The following is a 20458-nucleotide window of genomic DNA, read 5'->3' as shown; positions in this document are numbered from 1 at the left end:
CCAGGCTGCAGTATGGCTTTCCTAGGACCTGGCATTTTTGCCTTTGTGAGCCTCTTCCTCTATTAAAAAACAAACATACATAAATCTATTTTTTACTGTGTTGGCCTGAAGACAAGGATAACCCAGGCTTGGTTCCATTCTTCATTCATCTTTTTCTTCTGGGTTTCTTTTTTTTTTTTTTTTGAGACGGAGTTTCGCTCTTGTCTTCTAGGCTAGAGTACAATGGCACAATCTCGGCTCACTGCAACCTCTGCCTCCTGGGTTCAAGCGATTCTCTCCTCCCTCAGCCTCCCGGTAGCTGGGATTACAGGCGCCTGCCACCATGCCCGGCTAATTTTTGTATTTTTAGTAGAGATGGGGTTTCACCATGTTGGCCAGGCTAGTCTCAAACTCCTGACCTGAAGTGATCCACTGCCTCGGCCTCCTAAAGTGCTAGGATTACAGGCGTGGGCCACCGCACCTGGCAGCTTTGTTTTTTTTTTTTCTTTTTTAAAATTCCTTCTGGCCAGGCACGGTGGCTCACACCTGTAATCCCAGCACTTTGGGAGGCCGAGGTGGGTGGATCACTAGGTCAGGAGTTCAAGACCAGCCTGGCCAACATGGTGAAACCCCATCTCTACTAAAAATACAAAAATTAGCTGGGCATGGTGGTGCGTGCCTGTAATCCCAGCTACTTGGAAGGCTAAGGCAGGAGAATCTCTTGAACCCAGGAGGCAGAGGTTGCAGTGAGCTGAGACAGTGCCACTGCACTCCAGCTTGGTGACAGAGCGAGACTCCGTCTCAAAAAAAAAAAAAAAAATCCCTTCTTAGCCGGGCGTGGTGGCTCACACCTGTAAACCCAGCACTTTGGGAGGCCGAGGCCAGTGGATCACCTGAGGTCAGGAGTTCGCGACCAGCCTAACCAACATGGTGAAACCCAGTCTCTACTAAAAATACAAAAATTAGCTGGGCATGGTGGCAGGCGCCTGTAATCCCAGTTACTCAGGAGGCTGACACAGGAGAATCGCTTGAACGGGGAGGTGGAGGTTGCAGTGAGCCAAGATCACGCCATTGCACTCCAGCTTGGGTGACACAGTGAGACTCTTTCTCAAAAAAAAAAACAAAAAATAAAATAAAATAAAAATAAGACATACATGTGGCTGGTTGCAGTGGCTCACGCCTATAATCCTAGCACTTTGGGAGGCCGAGGCAGGCAGATCACTTCAGGTCAGGAGCTGGAGACCAACCTGGCCAACATGGTGAAACCCCATCTCTACTAAAAATACAAAAATTAGCTCGGCGTTGTGGCGGGTACCTTTAATCCCAGCTACTCGGGAGGCTGAGGCATGAGAATCACTTTAACCCGGGAGGTGGAGGTTGCAGTGAGTCGTGATCACATCTCTGCACTCCAGCCTGGGTGATAAAGCAAAACTCAATTAAAAAAAAAAAACCCACACATGTGTACACATTACAACAATAATACCAGGTGTGCCCATTCCCCAGTTATGACCAGAACATTACGAGAGTCCTAGGAGCGCCCTGGTGACCTCCCCAGCGATTCCTCCCCACCCCAGAGATCACCTTTATTTTGACTTGGGTTGAACACGCTCTTGCTTTCCTTTAGGGTTTTATGAATCCAACCCGGGTGTGTTTCCCTGAGTACTATGTGTGCAGAGAGGCAGCACACCCCCGGCTGGGGCAGAACAGGCACCATGGCCAGGCCAGAAGACTCCCGGGAAGATAAACTCAGCTGAGCGCCTGGGGTACAGGCTGGGCCCGGCCTCTGTGGGCACTGACAAGAGGCCCCTCTGGGGCAGGCAGAGGGCATGGTTGTGGGTGGGGCTCCCCTGTGAGGACGTTGAGCACAGCTGTGGCATGGGCATTCAGCAGGAAATGGTCAGGGGCATGAGCTGTTCTGTCTCTTGCTTCTGAGCTCACAGTGCCCTGAGGAGTAGGGTGCTCAGACCTCAGGAGCAAGGTGAGGCCTGTCAGGTGAGCCATGTGTCCTCAGCAGACCCAGGCAGCAGGGCGAGAACAGGGCTTCCTCAGCCTGTGATCGGGACCAGTCAGGTGCAGGCAAGAATCTGGGCCAGCGTCAGGTGCAATGGCTCAAGCCTGTAATCTCAGCACTTTGGGAGGCCGAGGTGGGCGGATCACGAGGTCAGGAGATCAAGACAATCCTGGCTAACACGGTGAAACCCCGTCTCTACTAAAAATACAAAAAAATAGCAGGGTGTGGTGGCGGGCACCTGTAATCCCAGCTACTCGGGAGGCTGAGGCAGGAGAATGCTTGAACCCAGGAGGTGGAGGTTGCAGTGAGCCGAGATCATGCCACTGCACTCCAGCCTGGGCAACAGAGTGAGACTCTGCCTCAAAAAAAAAAAAAAAAAAAGAATCTGGGCCAGGCTTGTGGGGCATTCTGTACCTAAATGAGCAGCATGGCAGCAGGGATGTTGGTAATGCCAGCTCTCAACACATCTCAAGTCACGCTGCTCCCCACTGGACAGGCTGCACAGGTCCAGTACACACACCATGCCTGGGTCTTTCTTCACCACCTCCGCCCCCTCCTGCATGGGTCCTTATTTCCTGGATTTCACATCTTCCTCCTTCTTGGTCCCCCCTTGCTTGTGTTGAGCCTGTCCTCCAGGAGTTCTTGAGAAAGACTGCCCGGAAGGTAACATTGCTGAATTCTTGCATCCTACCCTATAGATGGCTGACGCTTGGCTGAGCTGGAGATCGTTGTCCTTCAGAATCATGAAGAGATGCTGTCGGCCAGCTGCCACACTGCGGTTGAGCAGGCTAAAGCCATTCTGTTTCGGAAGTCTTTGGTTGTTTTTCGTTTTGTTTTTATTTTTTGTAGACACAGGGTCGCGCTATGTTGCTCAGACAAGTTTCCAACTCCTGGGCTCAAGCAATCCTGCTCCGGCCACGCTGTGGATCCTTTATATGTAACCGATTTTGTTCTTCCGGGAAAGTTTTTAAGATTTTGGGCCCCAGAGTTCTGCAATTTCACACTGATATTCCCCTATGTGGGACTAATTTTTTTTTTTTTTTTTTTTTTTTTTTTGAGATCATGTCACTCTGTAATCCAGGCTGGAGTGCAGTGGTACGATCTCGGCTCACTGCAACCTCTGCCTCCCGGGCTCAAGCAATTCTCCCTCAGCCTCCCGAGTAGCTGGGACTACAGGCGAGCTCCAACACACCCAGCTTCATTTCCTCCACTGTGGCCTCATTTCCTCCACTGTGCCCGCACTCAACAGGCACTTTCCCGCTGGAAGCTCATTCTTTACTTTTCAGAAGTTGGATTATTTCTTTGATTTCCTTCCCTCTATTTTCTCACTTCTCTTTCTTTTCAAATTTATGTTGTGCAGCAATCACTTCTCTTTCTGGAACTCCTATTACTCAGAATGTAGGGCCTCTAGGGCTGTTTTTCTAACTTCCTTTTTCTCTCTCTTTTTTTTTTTTTTGAGACAGAGTCTCACTCTATTGCCCAGGCTGGAGTGCAGTGGCATAATCTCGGCTTACTGCAACCTCTGCCTCCCGAGTTCAAGGGATTCTCCTGCCTCTGCCTCCCGAGTAGCTGGGATTACAGGCATGTGCCATGACGCCTGGCTAACTTTTGTATTTTTAGTAGAGACAGGGTTTCGCCATGTTGGCCAGGCTGGTCTCGAACTCCTGAGCTCAGGTGATCCACCCGCCTTGGCCTCCCAAAGTGCTGGGATTACAGGTGTGAGCCACTGTGCCCGGCCGTCTTTTTTTTTTTTTAATATCACCTGTTATTTTAGATTCGGGGGTATATGTGCAGGTTTGTAACATGGGTATACAGTGTGACACTGAGGTTTGGGGTACAATTGATTCTGTCACCCAGATAGTGACCATAACAGTAGTAGGCAGTTTTTCAACCCTTGCCTCACCCCTTCCCACCTCTAGGAGTTCCCAGTGTCCATTGTTCTCATCTTTATGTACAGGTGTATCAATGTTTAGCTCCCACTTGTAAGTGAGGACATGCGGTATTTGATTTTCTGTTTCTGCCCGAATTTGCTTAGGATAATGGCCTCTAGCTGCATCCACGTAACTTCCTTTTCTTGCTGACTTTTCTTTTTTTTTGAGATAGAGTCTCGCTCTGTCACCCCGGATGGAGTGCAGTGGCGCAATCTCGGCTCACTGCAACAACCTCGCCTCCGCGGTTCAAGTGATTCTCCTGCCTCAGCCTCCTGAGTAGCTGGAACTACAGGCGCGTGCCACCGTGCCCGGCTCATTTTTTGTATTTTTTAGTAGAGACAGGGTTTCACCACGTTGGCCAGGATGGTCTTGAACTCCAGACCTCATGATTCGCCCGCCTTAGCCTCCCAAAGTGCTGGGATAACAGGTGTGAGCCACCGCACCCGGCCCTTTTTTTTATTTTTGGAGATGGAGTCTCGCTCTGTCACCCAGGCTGGAGTGCAGCGGCACGATCTCTGCTCACTGCAACCTCCACTTCCCGGGTTCAAGCAATTCTCCTGCCTCAGCCTCCCAAGTAGCTGGGATTACAGGCATGTGCCACCACACCTGGCTAATTTTTGTATTTTTAGTAGAGATGGCGTTTTGCCATGTTTGGCCCCACTGGTCTTGAACTCCTGAACTCAGGTGATTCGCCCGCCTCGGCCTCCCAAAGTGCTTGGATTACAGGTGTGAGGCACTGCGCTGGCTTTTTTTTTTTCTTTTCTTTTCTTTTTCTTCAGATAGGGTCTCCCTCTGTCACCCAGGCTGGAGTGCAATAGTTCAGTCCTGGCTCACTGCAGCCTCATACTCCTGGGCTCAAGCAGTTCTCCCGACTCAGCCTCCTATGTAGCTGGAACTACAGGCACGAGCCACAGTACCTAGCTTTTTTTTTTTTTTTCCTTTTGTAGAAACAGGGTCTTTCAAGTATCTGCTTTTGATGAATAAAAAAGGAAACAGTCTGACTATGTTGCCCAGGCTGCTCTCGAACTCCTGGCCTCAAGTGATCCTCCTGCCTCGGCCTCCCAAATCACTGGGATTACAGGCCTGAGCCACTGTGTCTGGCCAATAATTTTCTTTTTTTCTTTTTCTTTTTTTTATTTGAGACAGAGTTTCACACTTGTTGCCCAGGCTGGAGTGCAATGGCGTGATCTCCGCTCACTGCAACCTCCGCCTCCCGGGTTCAAGCGATTCTCCTGCCTCAGCCTCCTGAGTAGCTGGGATTACAAGCATGAGCCACCGCGCCCGGCCCAGAGACCCCTTTGTTTGTCCCTTTCCGGTGAAACCCCAGATGGATCCCAAAGTGGGGGAGGGGCATCACCCAGTGGCTAGGGAGGTGGAGGGGACCTAAAGATCTGTTTCTCAAAGCCACCTCCAAACAATCCTCTTTGTTTTAGCCTTCTTTCACTCTTAGATCTAGAAGCAGCAGCAGCTGCTACCTGTTCTTAGGTTTTTGAGGATTCTGTTGTATGCATAAGGATTGGCTCACAGCCTTCCCCACTCCTGGGAGGGATTTAGCTGTCTGAGATCAGCTCAGTCAGGTAATACCAGCCTACCTGCTTTCCAGCTTCCAGAGATTCTGCTGCTGGGGGTCCCCTTTCCTGTTCTTCCTGTCCTTGTGGATTTATATCTTTAAATATCTCTTTGTTGTGGATTTATGGGCTTCCAGAGGCAGTGCTCTCTCTATGCGTCTTAACCTGAAAGTGTCGTGTGTGTGTGTGTGTGTGTGTGTGTGTGTGTGTGTATATATATATATATTTTTTTTTCTGGAGATGGAGTTTCATTCTTGTTGCCCAGGCTGGAGTGCAATGGCGCAGTCTCGGCTCACTGCAACCTCTGCCTCCTGGGTTCAAGCAATTCTCCTGCCTCCGACTCCCAAGTAGCTATGATTACAGGCATGTGCTGCCACGCCCAGCTAATTTTTGTATTTTTTGTAGTGATGGGGTTTCACCATGTTGGCCAGGCTAGTCTTGAACTCCTGACCCCAGGTGATCTGCCCACCTCAGCCTCCCAAAGTGCTGCGATTACAGGCATGAGCCACCGCACCCAGCCTTTTTTTTTTTTTGAAACGGAGTCTTGCTCTGTCACCCAGGCTGGAGTGCAGTGGTGGGATCTCGGCTCACTGCAACCTCTGCTGCCCGGGCTTAGGCGATTCTCCTACCTCAGCCTCCCGAGTAGCTGGAACTATAAGCGCCCGCCACCACGCCCAGCTAATTTTTGTATTTTTAGTAGAGACGGTGTTTCTCCATGTTGGCCAGGCTGGTCTTGAACTCCTGACCTCAAGTGATCCATCTGCCTCAGCCTCCCAAAGTACTGGGATTGCAGGCATGAGCCACTGCGCCTGGCCGAGCCTGTGTCTCTTGAGTTGCTTTTAGGTTAACATTAGATAACCCCAATTTCCAACCTCCATTCTGTCACTAACCACCTGTCACTCAATCTCTGAGCAGCTATCCATCACAGCGTTGCTGTGAGGAATTAAATAAGCTAATATCTGAAACACATTCAAGGCTTTGTTCAATAGCATAAAGATCTATTGGATGCTTATTATGTGCCAGGCACTGTGTGGTTTGTAAGAAAACATTATAAAAGAGAGCTGTTATCTTGTATAGTTGGGAACTGGCAACGGATGGTCGGCCATGCCAACTCCTGTGGTTGGGAGGATCATATGCAAGAAATGTGGTTGCTGGCCGGGCACGGTGGCTCACGCCTGTAATCCCAGCACTTTGGGAGGCCGAGGCGGGTGGATCACCTGAGGTCAGGAGTTCGACACCAGCGTGGCCAACATGGTGAACCCGTCCCTACTAAAAATACAAAAATTAGTCGGGCATGGTGGCGGGCGCCTGTTAATCCCAGCTACTCGGGAAGCTGAAGCAGGAGAATCGCTTGAACCTGGGAGGCGGCGGTTGCAGTGAGCAAAGAACACGCCACTGCACTCCAGCCTGGGCGACAGAGCAAGACTCCGTCTCAAAAAACAACAACAAACAACAACAACGACAACAAAAACCATCAATGTGGAAGAGTTTCAAGTGCTCTTCATGTGCCAGGTAGAAAGCGTAAATATTACATTGCGTTGCGTTATTTATTCCATAAATGTCTGTTGAGGACCCACTGTGGTGTGGCATCGTGTTCCGTTCAACGGCTATGGATGTTTAAGTAAACGCATGGGTCCCTCCAGGACCCCAGAACGCAGCCCGAAGGGCCTCAGAGCCGGGGCGGAACCAGCGTCTGCGGAACCTTTCTTCCCGCTCCCGGTGCCCCGGAAGCCCCGGCAGGAAATGCGTCAGGGACCACGCTGCGCCGCGCCGCCGCAGTCGGGCCTCGGTCGCCACGGTAACGCGCGCGGGCAGGTGTCCGACCATGAGCGTCCGGGTCGCGCGGGTAGCGTGGGTCAGGGGCTTGGGCGCCAGCTACCGCCGCGGCGCCTCGAGCTTCCCAGTGCCTCCGCCGGGCGCCCAGGGTGTAGCGGAGCTGCTGCGAGATGCGACCGGGGCGGAGGAGGAGGCGCCCTGGGCGGCGACGGAGCGGCGAATGCCGGGCCAGTGCTCCGTGCTGCTCTTCCCGGGCCAGGGCAGCCAGGTGGTGGGCATGGGCCGCGGTCTGCTCAACTACCCGCGCGTCCGCGAACTCTACGCCGCCGCCCACCGCGTGCTGGGCTACGACCTGCTGGAACTGAGCCTGCACGGGCCGCAGGAGACCCTGGACCGCACCGTGCACTGTCAGCCCGCGATCTTCGTGGCATCGCTGGCCGCTGTCGAGAAACTACATCACCTGCAGCCCTCGGTGAGGCCCGAGGCCCCGTGACAGGAGGGGGAAGGTGAGCTCTGCCTGAGCTCTTGGCCCTGCCAGAGGCTTCCGCCTGCCATTCCGGGGGCTCCCACGTCTTACTCATTCGATCGAGTTTTTGTTTTTGTTTTTGTTTTTTTTTTGAGACGGAGTCTCGCTCTGTCGCCCAGGCTAGAGTGCAGTGGCGCGATCTCGGCTCCGCCTCCCGAGTTCACGCCATTCTCCTGCCTCAGCCTCCCAAGTAGCTGGGACTACAGGCGCCCACCACCATGCCCGGCTAATTTTTTGTATTTTTAGTAGAGACGGGGTTTCATCGTGTTAGTCAGGATGGTCTTGATCTCCTGACCTCGTGATCTGCCCGCCTCGGCCTCCCAAAGTGCTGGGATTACAGGCATGAGCCACCGTGCCCGGCCTGTTTTGTTTTGTTTTTTGAGACAGAGTCTTGCTCTGTCACCCAGGCTGGAGTGCAATGGCGCAATCTTGGCTCACTGCAACCTCTGCCTCCCAAGTTCAAGCAGTTCTCCTGCCTCAGCCTCCCCAGTAGCTGGGATCACAGGTGCACACCACCACGCCCGGCTTATTTTTTTATTCTTTACTTAAATCCTCCCAGGTTCACCCACCTCGGCCTCCCAAAGTGCTAGGATTACAGGTATGAGCCACTGCACCGGCCTAAATGAAGGAACATTGAGATGAGTTGAGAATGTCACTTCACTTGAAGGTGGTGGATTGATTGCTATTAGTATTTAATAAGACGGTAAATGTTAAGCTAGCTTGAGATCCTTTACCCTATTTCACCTTCACACCACCTTGTGAGGTTAATACTGTTATTTGATGGTTGAGGAATGCAGACTCAGGGATATTAAAAGAATTAGTTAAGTGGTCCTGTTGAATCGTCATCATAATATTCATTCACTGCTTACCCTAGTCTGGGTCTGTGCTAAGCACTGTATAGACATTATATTCACATAATTCTCTCAGCCGCCCTTTGGGGTAGGCCCTGTTCTTCCCTCATTTCACAGATGAGATAAAAATGCTCTTGGCCGGGCGAGGTGGCTCACGCCTATAATGCCTATAATCCAGCACTTCAGGAGGCTGAGGTGGGTGCATCACGAGGTCAGGAGTTCAAAACCAGCCTGGCCAACATGGTGAGACCCCGTCTCTACTAAAAATACAAAAATTAGCCGAGTGTGGTGGTGGACACCTGTAATCCCAGCAACTCGGGAGGCTGAGGCAGGAGAATTGCTTGAACCCGGGAGGCGGAGGTTGCAGTGAGCCGAGATCACGCCATTGCACTCCAGCTTGGGCAACAAGAGCAAAACTCCGCCTCAAAAAAAAAAAAAAAGTCATGCTCTTAACTTGTGCACAACGATATGGCCTGAGAGCCTGCTGCAGGGCCATGGCAAGGGAATCCAGAGCCCTGGGTTGGCGTCAGTGTGACCATGGACGGAGTTGATGGACTGTAACTAACCAGGAAAGCTCCTCCTAAATAAAGGGGCAGGACTCAATGATTGTCAAGGTCACTTTTGTGTGTCCTCTTCCAGCTGGTGCACCAAGTTCGTAGAACCTGGCTCACTGAGATGCTGAACACCCCGCCAGCTCTCAGGTACAGAGCCCTGGAACTGGGATCCCCAGGAGAGTGAGGGCTCACGTTCTGCGTCTGTCCCCACAGGTGATTGAGAACTGTGTTGCTGCTGCTGGATTCAGTGTGGGAGAGTTTGCAGCCCTAGTGTTTGCCGGAGCCATGGAATTTGCTGAAGGTACAGGAAGGAGTTTGGTTTTATGCAAGGCTGTGGTCTTGGGCTCATTAGGGGTAAGGGACACTGCCAAAAATGATACTGGACCCACTCAGGTGATGGGAAGGGAGCACATGGACAGGGGTGACATTGGCGCATGAGGACAGGGCTTTGCTGTGATTCCTTTTCAAGACTGAAGGATTCATTAGGGATTTCCCTTATTTTTGTAATCTCATGAAATCTGCTTGCTGAACTGTCTAACCCGCTATCCTGTGCACTCATACCTGCAGCACCTGCCACACGAGAGTACGTGTTCAGTAGATATTCGTTGAATTAAAGAGTAAATAAATATTGGATCTGGAGCCATATCAGTTTTACTTCTTAAGATTTTTGCTGGCCAGGAACCATGGCTTATGTCTGTAATCCCAGTGCTTTGGGAGGCCAAGGCAGGAGGACCACTTGAGGCCAGGAGTTCCAGACCATCTTGGGCCACATAGTGAGACCTTCATCTCTGCCCCCAACAAAAAATAAAAATTACGTTGGGTGCAGTGATTCACACCTGTAATGCCAGCACTTTGGGAGGCAGAGGCAGATAGATGTTTGAGCCCAGGAGTTTTAGACCACCCTGGGCAACATGGTGAAAACCCCATCTCTACCGAAAATACAAAAATTAGCCAGGCATGTTGGTGTGCGCCTGTAGTCCCAGCTCGAGTACTTGGGAGGATGAAGTGGGAGGATTACCTGAACCCAGGAGGTCAAAGCTGCAGTGAGCTGTGATCGTGCCACTGCATTCCAGCCTGGGTGACAGAGTGACACCCTGTCACACACACACACATACACAAAATTAGCTGCACTTAGTGGCATGCATCTGTAATTCCAGCTACTCAGGAGGCTGAGGGAAGATCACTTGAGCCCCTGAGTCTGAGGCTGCAGTGAGCCACGACTGTGCCACTGCACTGCGGCATGGGTGACAAGAGCAAGACGCTGTCCAAAACAAACAAAAAAGAATCTAGTATAGAAACACGAGAGGTTATTGGGACTGGAGAGGGAGAAATGGAGAGTGCCTACATAGTGGACATGGAGTGTTTGAAACTAGAGAGAGTTGGTGGTTGTACAACATTATGAATACCCCAAATACCACTGAATTATACACATTAAAGTGGTTAATTATATTTTATGTGAATTTCACTGCAGTGCCTTTTTTTTAAGCGTTATAACATTATTAAGGAAAGTTTCATAATTTCACATTTTATGAAACAATTTTATTACATGTATCATTTTATGTGTACATAATGTGCAGAATTAGGCTTGGTGTGGTGGCTCACGCCTGTAATCCCAGCCCAGCACTTTGGGAGGCCAAGGTGGGTGGATCACCTAAGGCAGGAGTTTGAGACCAGCCTGACCAACGTGGTAAAACCCCATCTCTACTAAAAATTCAAAAATTATCTGGGTGTGGTGGCGTGCACCTGTAATCTTAGCTACTTGGGAGGCTGAGGCACAAGAATCACTTGAACCAGGAGGCAGAGGTTGCAGTGAGCCGAGATTGTGCCACTGCACTCCAGCTTGGGTTAGAGAATGAGACTCTGTGTCAAAAAAAAAAAAAAAGTGCAGAATTATAGCATAGTTACACTTTTGTGTTCTCTTTTTCTTTTTTGAGGCAGTATCTTGCTCTGTCACCCCAGCTGCAGTGCAGTGGTGCAGTCGTAGCTCACTGCAGCCTCAGCCTCTTGGCCTCGAGTGATCCTCCCGCTTCAGTCTCCAGACTAACTGGGACTACAGGCTCACACCATCATGCCCAGCTAATTTTAGAAGTTTTTGTAGAGATGGGGTCTCGCTGTGTTGCCAGGGCTGGTCTGGAACTCCTGACTCAAGTGATCCTCCAGCTTCAGCCTCCTGCCGTGCTGGGATTACTTACAGGCGTGAGCCACTGTGCCTGGCCTACTTTTTTCCCTTGACATTTTACATAGTTTTGAATGTCTCTGTGGGAGGACGTCTGCGTGCTCTCCTCCCTTTTCTTGTGTTTTCTTCTACTTCTTGTCACAGGCTCTTGTTCATTTGTTTTTTAAGAGACAGAGTTTTCCTCTGTCTTCCAGCCTTGAGTGCAGTGATGCAACCATAGCTCACTGCAGCCTCTAACTCCTGATCTCAAGCAGTCCTCCTGCCTTAGCCTCCTAAGTACCTGATGTCACAGGCTCTTTATGTATTTGTCCTCCTGTTCTTGTGTAAGGGAGCTAAAAGTCCAGTACATAGAAGTGCTAAGTGAATGAAGATATGTCAGGATTTGCTCCTTAGACCTCTCTGTTGACCTGTGAAACACTGTGCAGGTCCCTTAATCTCTTCTTAGTCTGGTCATCTCTTCTCTCTGCCCAGGAAGCAGGACCAGGGTGTCGGGGGTCTGGTAGTTTCAGGCCATTCTTATGTGTGGCTTTGTAGGGATTTTTGAGACAGGGTCTCGCTCTGTCACCCAGGCTGGAATACAGTGGCATGAACACAGCTCACTGTAGCCTCAACTTCCTGGGCTCCAGCAATCCTCCCACCTCAGCCTCCCAAGTAGCTGGGACCACAGGCACACACTGCCACGCCCGGCTAATTTTTGTATTTTTGGTAGTGACAGGGTTTTACCATGTTGTCTAGTCTGGTCTCGAACTCCTGAGCTCAAGTGATCTGCCTGCCTTGGCCTCCCAAAGTGCCGGAACTACAGGTGCGAGCCACAGCGACCAGCCCTCAGGCCACTCTTATTATCATTGGCACTGCCTGCCCTCTCTCCATGCTCTTGCGCCACACTGAATCAGGAGTCATAAGTTTTCGTTCATCTGCATTGGCTGTGTCAGGTTCTCCAGCTCTAAGTGGGGACAGTAACACTTGACTTATGACAATTATGTTACTGAAATTCATGTAGTACAGCAGCCCATGTCTCTGATGGTTCTTTTTTGTTGTTCTTGTTTTGAGACAGGGTCTTGCTCTGTCACCAGGCTGGTGTGCAGTGGAGCAATCATAGCTTACTACGCTGCAGCCTCAACCTGCTGGTCACAAGTGATCCTTCCGTGTCAGCCTCCCAAGCATCTGGGACTACAGGCACGCACCACCATGCCTGGCTAATTTTTATTTTATTTTTTTGCAGGGACAGGGTCTCCCTATGTTGCTAAGGCTGGTGTCGAACTCCTTGGGCTCAAGCAGTCCTCCTGCCTCAGCCTCCCAAAGTGCTGGGATTACAGGCATAAGCCACCATGCCCGGCCTGATCTCTCTTAATAAACTAACTAATAAACTAATTATCCTCATTTTACTAACTAAAAATTTGAACCTCAAGGAGGTTGTGACTTGGCTAAGGCAATGTGGCTTCCACCCTGTTCCTCTTTACCTTTTACCAGGGTTTCTCAATAGTGGCACTATTTTAAAAAAAAAATAGTGGCGCTATTGGGCCAGGTCGTTTGTTTTGTTGGGGGCAAGGGGGGCTGACCTGTGCAGTGCAGCATGTTGAGCAGCATCCCTGGACTCTACCCACTAGATGTCAGTGGCACTCTCCCCTAGTCAGAACAACCAGAAAATGTCTCCGGACACTGCCCCCGGCCTGTTGAGCACCACTGTCCTACTCCAAACCAGCTTTATAGCAGGAAGCTCCTTGGGTTAGTTTGTATAGTGCCAAACACAGCAGCATACTTTTGGTGGTGAGCGCTTGTGCAGTCGATGGAGGTGTGTGGAACTGTGGCCCTGCGGGCCGGTGGCAGACACCAGTGCCCCTGTCTCTAGTGCAGAGTGGAGCTTGGGCTTTGTTTCTCAGGCCTGGCCTTTTCTCCTTCATTCTGTGCCCTCATTTTTCCAAATGCGCTTCTCTCTGGCCAGGTTTGTATGCAGTGAAAATCCGAGCTGAGGCCATGCAGGAAGCTTCAGAAGCTGTCCCCAGTGGGATGCTGTCTGTCCTCGGCCAGCCTCAGTCCAAGTTCAACTTCGCCTGTTTGGAAGCCCGGGAATACTGCAAGTCTTTAGGCATAGAGAACCCCGTATGTGAAGTGTCCAACTACCTCTTTCCAGATTGCAGGGTGATTTCAGGACACCAAGAGGTGGGTGTTGATGGGAACTGCCTTCATAGGCCAGTCCAGTACGGAGGGTTGGAACTGCTCCACACCCGTGAGGCCTAGCAGTCTGGCGGGTGCTGTGTCCAGCCCGGTCTTTAGGAAGTATTTTGGGGCCAGGGCAGTGAGGTAGACCGAGTGCTGCAAAGCAGGCAGGAGCAAGAATGCTGCCCCGCTCCACCACGTGTAGAATGGGGTCTGGAACCAACCAGCCAGCCCATGTCTAAAGTAAAGGGGCAGGGCCAGCTGATCTCCAGGGCCCTTCCCGTAGTACATTCTGGGCTTCTGAGGAGCCTGTGATCTGGTTGCTTCCTTAGAGAAAAGAGATTTGTTTTCTGCTAGATTGCTCTGCCTGCCCTGCTTTTTTTAGGTGTCTGTTTTTGCACTGGAGTTCATTTCCTTTCCACCGTATTTCCTTCCATTTGCTACTTCCCCAAACATTTATCAAGGGCTGGGGACGCACAGACTGATTAGCCAGGGTTCCTGCCGTCAAAGGAAGAGCCCCGTGAATGGATGACTCCAGGCCGAGGGGTGCAGTGAGGGTCTGGCTGGCTACTCATGGGCCTAAGAGCAACCCAGGAGGCAGCAGCTGGAGGACGGGCATGTGTTTGCCAGCAGGGGGCACGCTGAGCAGAGCGGCAGGAGCCCCCTACAGAAAGAGCAGTGGGTGCTGAGTGCCTGGCTCAGGGAATGCTGAGTGAGCGCAGATTGCAGCCCGTGTGAGGGGCTGCTGCCCGGGCCAGGCATTTCTGTCTTACTTCATGTCCCTCACAGCCCATCCTGTGCTATATGGAAGGAAGGGATTCTTTTTTTGTTTGTTTGAGACAGGGTCTCACTGTGTTGCCTAGGCTGGAGTATGGTGGCACCATCACGGCTCACTGCAGCCTGGACCTCCTGGGCTCAAGTGTTCCTCCCACCTTAGCCTCCTGAGTGGCTTGGATTACAGACACGGGCAACCACACCTGGCTAACTTTTGTATTTTTTTGTAGAGATGGGGTTTCACCATGTTGCCCAAGCTGGTCTTGAACTACTGGGCTCAAGGGATCCCCCCACCTCAGCCTCCCAAGTAGCTGGGACTACAGCCACAGGCCACCACACCCAGCTAAAGGAAGGGAGTCTTAATCACATTTTCCACACAAGGATGCTGAGGCAGAGAGAGGCAAGTGCTTAGGGATGGTAGAGGCAGAATGGGAACCTGAGTCTGTCTCACTCTGGAGTCTGTTTCCGCCACTTGACCGTGCTTGGCTCCCCTTCCCCTTTGAGGGCTCACCGTGTGCCAGGCGTCCTCAACTGCCTCCTCTGAAGTAGTGAGAGCTGGCAGGAGCCTCTTGTGACTGTTCTGAGATGGTGGGCAGGTCAGGTATGGTGGCCCCAGGTCAGTCTTGGAGCTAGTTAGGCGTTCCCTTTACCAGCTTTGGAAGGAAGCCCAGAAGTGGCTCAGGAAGGACTTCCCAGTCAGGGCAGGAGTCTCCCCAGTAGGCTCCCAGACAGGTGCACCAAGTCTAGGTGACAACTCCTAGGTTCATCCTTTTGATTTTTTTTTTTTTTTTTTTTTTTGAGACAATGTCTTACTCTGTCATCCAGGCTGGAGTGCAGTGGCACGATCTTGGCTCACTGCAACCTCCACCGCCTGGGTTCAAGTGATTCTCCTGCCTCAGCCTCCCAAGTAGCTGGGACTACAGGTGCATGCCACCACACCCAGCTAATTTTTTGTATTTTTATTAGAGATGGGGTTTTACCATGTTGTTCAGGCTGGTCTTGAACCCCTGACCTCAGGTGATCTGCCCACCTCGGCCTCCCAAAGTGGTGGGATTATAGGTGTGAGCCACTGTGCCCAGCTTCCCTTTGGTATTCTTGGTAGTGCCACAGAAAAGAGCTCAGGTGAGGGCAGGGGTACCCCCTCAGGGGGGAAGCCCCTTTCCAACAACTGATGTGAAAAGGCTCCTGGGCCCTGCTCGCCCAATGCCTGGGCCAAGGACTGGCCATTGGAGAGGAGACTGCTGGCCCCTGTGATGGTGACCTTGAGCCCTGTGGCCCTAGCCTGGGACTTGAGAGGGCTCAGCTGTTGAGCCAGAGTCCAGAGACCTTACACGGAAAGCACTTTGAGACCACAGATGCTCCAGGAAGTGCTACTGAGTAGCCATCCCCATACCTGCCAGTCACTCAGACAATCTAGGTGTGGAGGGAGGGGCTTGGGCTCCAGAGTCTGGAAGGCCCAGACCAAAGAGGCTCCTGGTTCCTGCGGTCCAGCCTCGGTGGGATGGAGCCACCTGGAGGGTGATGGTGGAGGGGAAGCACGGGTGAGTCAGTACAGGCCAGGTTTTGTTGCAGTGACAAGTAGCCCACACCTCAGTGGTCACAGCACACAAGCACCGGTCCCACTCCTGGTCTGTGCTCGCCAGGCTGGGTTCTGCTTTTCAGCCCAGGACTCAGGCTACAGGAACAGTCTCTAGGGAACACTGACAGACTAAAGCAGGTGGATGACTTGAGGCCAGGAGTTCAAGACCAGCCTGACCAACATGGTGAAACCCCATCTCTACTAAAACTTAGCCAGGCGTGGTGGTACATGCTTATAGTCCCAGCTACTCGGGAGGCTGAGGCAGGAGCATTGCTTGAACCTGCGAGGTGGAGGTTGCAGTGAGCCAAGATCGCACCTTTGCACTCCAGCCTGGGTGACAGAACAAGACTTCATCTCAAAAAATAATAAAGACCTTTGCAGGTTCTGTTGCTTGCTCACTGTTGCAAGGGTTTTGGAGCTATTGGCTCGCCCGAGGCCCCTTCTGAGCTCAAATGCCTTCAGGGGAGGTTTTTGGCATCAAGAGGAGAGCTCTTTCCTTCTCCAGAGAAACCTCAGATGAAAGTGACAATATCCTAGACCCTGCATTGTGAAATGGGGCTTGAATTTTAGTTCTGAATTTTTATTTTGAAGATTATGGAATAAAAAGCAAACAGACTGGTCAAAAATTATGAAAGGAGTGATAGAATTCTCATTGAGATCCGGGTGCGGCGGCTCATGCCTGTAATCTCAGCACTTTGGGAGGCCGAAGAGGGTGGATCACGAGGTCTGGAGATCAGCTAATACAAAAAATGAGCCGGGCGTGGTGGCGGGCGCCTGTAGTCCCAGCTACTTGGGAGGCTGAGGCAGGAGAATGGTGTGAACCTGGGAGGCGGAGCTTGCAGTGAGCCAAGATTGTGCCACTGCACTCCAGCCTGGGCCACAGAGCGAGACACCGTCTCAAAAAAAAAAAAAAAAAAAAAGGAATTCTCATTGAGAACTAACACTTCTTAGATAGTGCGTTTTCCTCTACCAGACACTGTTGCATGCCTTGTAGGGTTTGCTCTTCCTGGCAGCGTTGTGAAGTAGATGGAACTGTGCTTATTTGAGGGCTGGGACAGAAGAGATTCCAGGATGTTAAGTGAATTGCCTGGGGATGGTGCTGGGACAGACAGGTCACATGTCCACATCTAGCAGCTGTGGGTCTCTTTGTGGTCACCCTCCCAGTTTGGCCCTGTGAATGGTCAGATCTGTAAAGGCGGATTTCTGGGACATTGCTCGGCTGAAACCTCCTTCCTTCTCCAGGCTCTACGGTTTCTCCAGAAGAATTCGTCTAAGTTTCATTTCAGACGCACCAGGATGTTGCCGGTTAGTGGCGCATTCCACACCCGCCTCATGGAGCCAGCCGTGGAGCCCCTGACGCAAGCTTTAAAGGCAGTCGACATTAAGAAGCCTCTGGTTTCTGTCTACTCCAACGTCCACGGGCATAGATACAGGCATCCCGGGCACATCCACAAGCTGCTGGTCCAGCAGCTGGTCTCCCCAGTGAAGTGGGAGCAGACGATGCATGCCATATACGAAAGGAAAAAGGGCAGGGGGTTCCCCCAAACTTTCGAAGTAGGCCCTGGCAGGCAGCTGGGAGCCATCCTGAAGAGCTGTAACATGCAGGCCTGGAAGTCCTACAGCGCCGTGGATGTGCTGCAGACCCTCGAACATGTGGACCTGGACCCTCAGGAGCCCCCGAGATGACTGCAGGGGGCTCAAATGCAATGACCCCCTCTGTCCTCCTGAGGAGAGGCTGTAGGCTGTGCCTGTCACACCCTACCTTCCTAATGGCTCCTCCTCTGAGGAGTGAAAGGGATTTGTTTGCAACGTGCTTTGAAGGCCACATAAAAAGCCCTAAAAATGAGTATTTCTTTACATGACCCAGTCCATTTCTCCCCCTTGGAAAAACGTTTGGATGTTGGGAAGAATGATGCCACAGGGCTGGTGTGTGGGGAAGCTAGAATCCTGGCCCCGCCTCTGCCAGCCCTGCACCATAGGCAGGTGTGCCATCTCAGCGGGAAGGGGAGGACTGGCTGCTGCAGCCTGCCCTGCTCTGTGAGTGCTGAGAACATGCTGGTGTGGCCTCAATTTCAGCCAGTGCCAGGGGAGCCCCTCCACCACCCCCAGCCTGCCCCCCAGGGCTCCTTTGTCACAAATCTGAAAGGTTTTAGAACCCAGTTGGCCTTGGCAGTTTTGTTCACCCCCTCACTTGACAGCTGGGAGACAGAGGCCCACATTTATGGACATACCCAAGAGATATGTATTGCCTGCTGTGTGCTAGAGAGTGAGTGCGCTCTGTTCTGGTAGAAGGGTCCTTGAGTGAGGTGCGGGGTGTGGGGAGTGCCAGGTAGGGAGGGCGACTGAGGCCCTGGTCCTAGGGGTGGAACCATGGAGGAACACCCTGGTCACCCACTGGGACTGCGGGTCTGCGGGGCGCCAGAGGGAGCACAGCGCATACCTGCCTCGGAGCTGACCCCTGGTTCCATGCCCCGTCCTCAGAGCAGCTCCTGCGTCAATATTAAGTATGAGACATTCCAAGCTGCTTGGGTGGTTGTTCATTATACAGAGATAGTGGGAAAATATTATTGGGAATGAACTCTCTGATTGTCTTAAAATGTTACCATTGTGTAGACACGTCAAGTGCTGGATAGGGTTCCTCATTTTCACATTTTTAGTTCTCTGGTGTTTCTCAGCAGGGCCCAGCTGGCCTTTGGGCAGAACCCTCCTTCCTTATATGGGAATGTCCCACTCTTGGGCAGCTGCCCTGGTGCCGGGCCATTACACACCAGCAGCACTTCCAGGCATTGTGACCCCAGACACCCTGCATGTCTCGAAGCCCTGGCTGAAAACACAAAAGCCGATGCGATGTGATTCCCACTGCAGCCTGCATGCGCGTCCCTGGGAGTGCGACAGTTCTTTGGAAAGAACTATGTCTTAAATCTGTATTGCACAGAGAACTTGATTATTTTAAGTACTGAGCATGTTTGAAGCTCCTTCCCTGAAAGCTTCAAGCAATGGCAGCCTCAGGAGACCCAGGCTCTCCACGTCCAGGTTCTCTTGCAGCGCTGCAGGAAGGATGGCCATGTTCAGCTCTGAGGAACAAAATCGCAAATAAGGGAGGGGTCTGCCTCTCCAGGAGGACAGCAGTAAGGGACAGCAGGCCTTACCACTTGCTCTCTCTGCACTGCCCTTGTCCTCATGGCCTGGGGCAAGATCCAAGCCCATGAAGGGGTGAGAGAAATCAGCTGGGCATGACAGTGCGCACCTGTAATCCCAGCTACTTGAGAGGCTGAGGCAGGAGAATCACTTGAACCTGGGAGGCGGAGGTTGCAGTGAGCTGAGATCACACCACTGCACTCCAGCCTGGGTGACAGAGCAAGACTCCATTGTGAAAAAAAAGTGTTCTCCATGGAACAACATTCTGTCCAGATCAGGGCTCAGCCTGTCTTTGCTGAGCACATCCTGGCCTGGCCTGCTGCCTTTACATTTCACTCACAAGCCCGCCCACCTCTGGCCAACAAGAGTGGTCTCCAGCCAAGCACGGTGGCTCACACATGCAATTGCAGCACTTTGGGAGGCTGAGGCGGGTGGATTACCTGAAGTCAGGAGTTCAAGACCAGCCTGGCCAACATGGTGAAACTCCATCTCTACTAAAAATACAAAAATTGGCCAGGCATGGTGGCTCAGGCCTGCAACCCCAGCACTTTGGGAGGCCGAGGTGGGCGGATCACCTGAGGCCAGGAGTCAAGACCAGCCTGGCCAACATGGCGAAACCCACCTCTACTAAACATACAAAATTAGCCAGGCTTGGTGGCACATGCCTGTAATCCCAGCTACTCAGGAGGCTGAGGCAGGAGAATCACTTGAACCAGGAGGTGGAGGTTGCAGTGATCCAAGATCAAGCCACTGGACTCCAACCTGGGCAACCATCACAAAATTCCCATCTCAAAATAAAAATACAAACATTAGCTGGGCGTGATGGTGCATGCCTGTAGTCTCAGCTACTCGGAAGGCTGTCAGGAGAATCGCTTGAACCCACGAGGCAGAGGTTGCAGTGAGCCAAGATCGCGCCAGTGCACTCCAGCCCGGCTGACTCCATCTCAAAAACAAAAAACAAAAACAACAAAAAAAAAACGGTGTGTGAAGTCAGGCCTCAAAGCTGCAAAGGGCTGTGTGCAGTGGTGTGTGTGCCTGCAGACCCAGCTATTTGGGAGGCTGAGGTGGGAGGACTGCTTGAGCCCAGGAGTTGGTGGCCGACCTGGGCAACACAGGAAAGCCAAGTCTCTTAATTAAAAAAAAAAAAAAAAAAAAAAAGGCTGCAAAGGGCCAGACCTTGGGGAGAGAAGACATAAGGAGGCAGGAAAGCCTATTGGCGGTCCCCTTTGGTTTGGAGGCCAGGATGGAGGGAGGAGTGAGCAGGATGCAGGGTCTGCCCAGCCAGCCTGGGAGGTATGAACAGCTGCATCTCCCAGCTCTGGGGATGAGGGGGGTTGGGGGTTGGAGAATGGTGGCCGGCCCAGCCCAGCTTTGACATTTGGGGTGGAGGACAGACACAGAGCCGATGTCCTAGGAGGGAGGCCTGGTGGGGTCTACA

At 51.9% G+C, this 20458-nt stretch overlaps 1 protein-coding gene across 2 annotated transcripts; it reads left to right on the top strand.

Moving 5' to 3' along the window:
* The first annotated feature begins 7257 nt into the window (after positions 1-7257).
* Positions 7258-19832, top strand: MCAT (malonyl-CoA-acyl carrier protein transacylase). 2 transcript variants are annotated; one of them, XM_003812417.5, is made up of 4 exons: positions 7258-7737; positions 9410-9497; positions 13315-13532; positions 17125-19832. In XM_003812417.5, exons 1-4 carry the CDS (start codon positions 7315-7317, stop codon positions 17566-17568), a joined length of 1173 nt encoding a protein of 390 aa, XP_003812465.3. In that variant the 5' UTR covers positions 7258-7314; the 3' UTR covers positions 17569-19832. The 2 variants fall into 2 exon arrangements, with proteins under 2 accessions (XP_003812465.3, XP_003812466.3); XM_003812418.4 differs by lacking the exon at positions 13315-13532 and having other exon boundaries at positions 7259-7737.
* Positions 19833-20458: the final 626 nt, after the last annotated feature.

The sequence above is a fragment of the Pan paniscus genome, chromosome 23 (genome assembly GCF_029289425.2).
Source record: "Pan paniscus chromosome 23, NHGRI_mPanPan1-v2.0_pri, whole genome shotgun sequence".
Lineage (NCBI taxonomy): Eukaryota > Metazoa > Chordata > Mammalia > Primates > Hominidae > Pan > Pan paniscus.
The sequence above is the reverse complement of the archived record's forward strand: the minus strand, read 5'-3'. Positions and strand labels throughout refer to the sequence as shown.

Bases quoted from the DNA above. Each gene is read 5' to 3' on its own strand.
- MCAT (XM_003812417.5), top strand. From the start codon at position 7,315: ATGAGCGTCCGGGTCGCGCGGGTAGCGTGGGTCAGGGGCTTGGGCGCC. The intron at 7,738-9,409 runs GTGAGGCCCGAG...CTGTCCCCACAG, and splicing joins TACATCACCTGCAGCCCTCG to GTGATTGAGAACTGTGTTGC. The intron at 9,498-13,314 runs GTACAGGAAGGA...CTCTCTGGCCAG, and splicing joins AGCCATGGAATTTGCTGAAG to GTTTGTATGCAGTGAAAATC.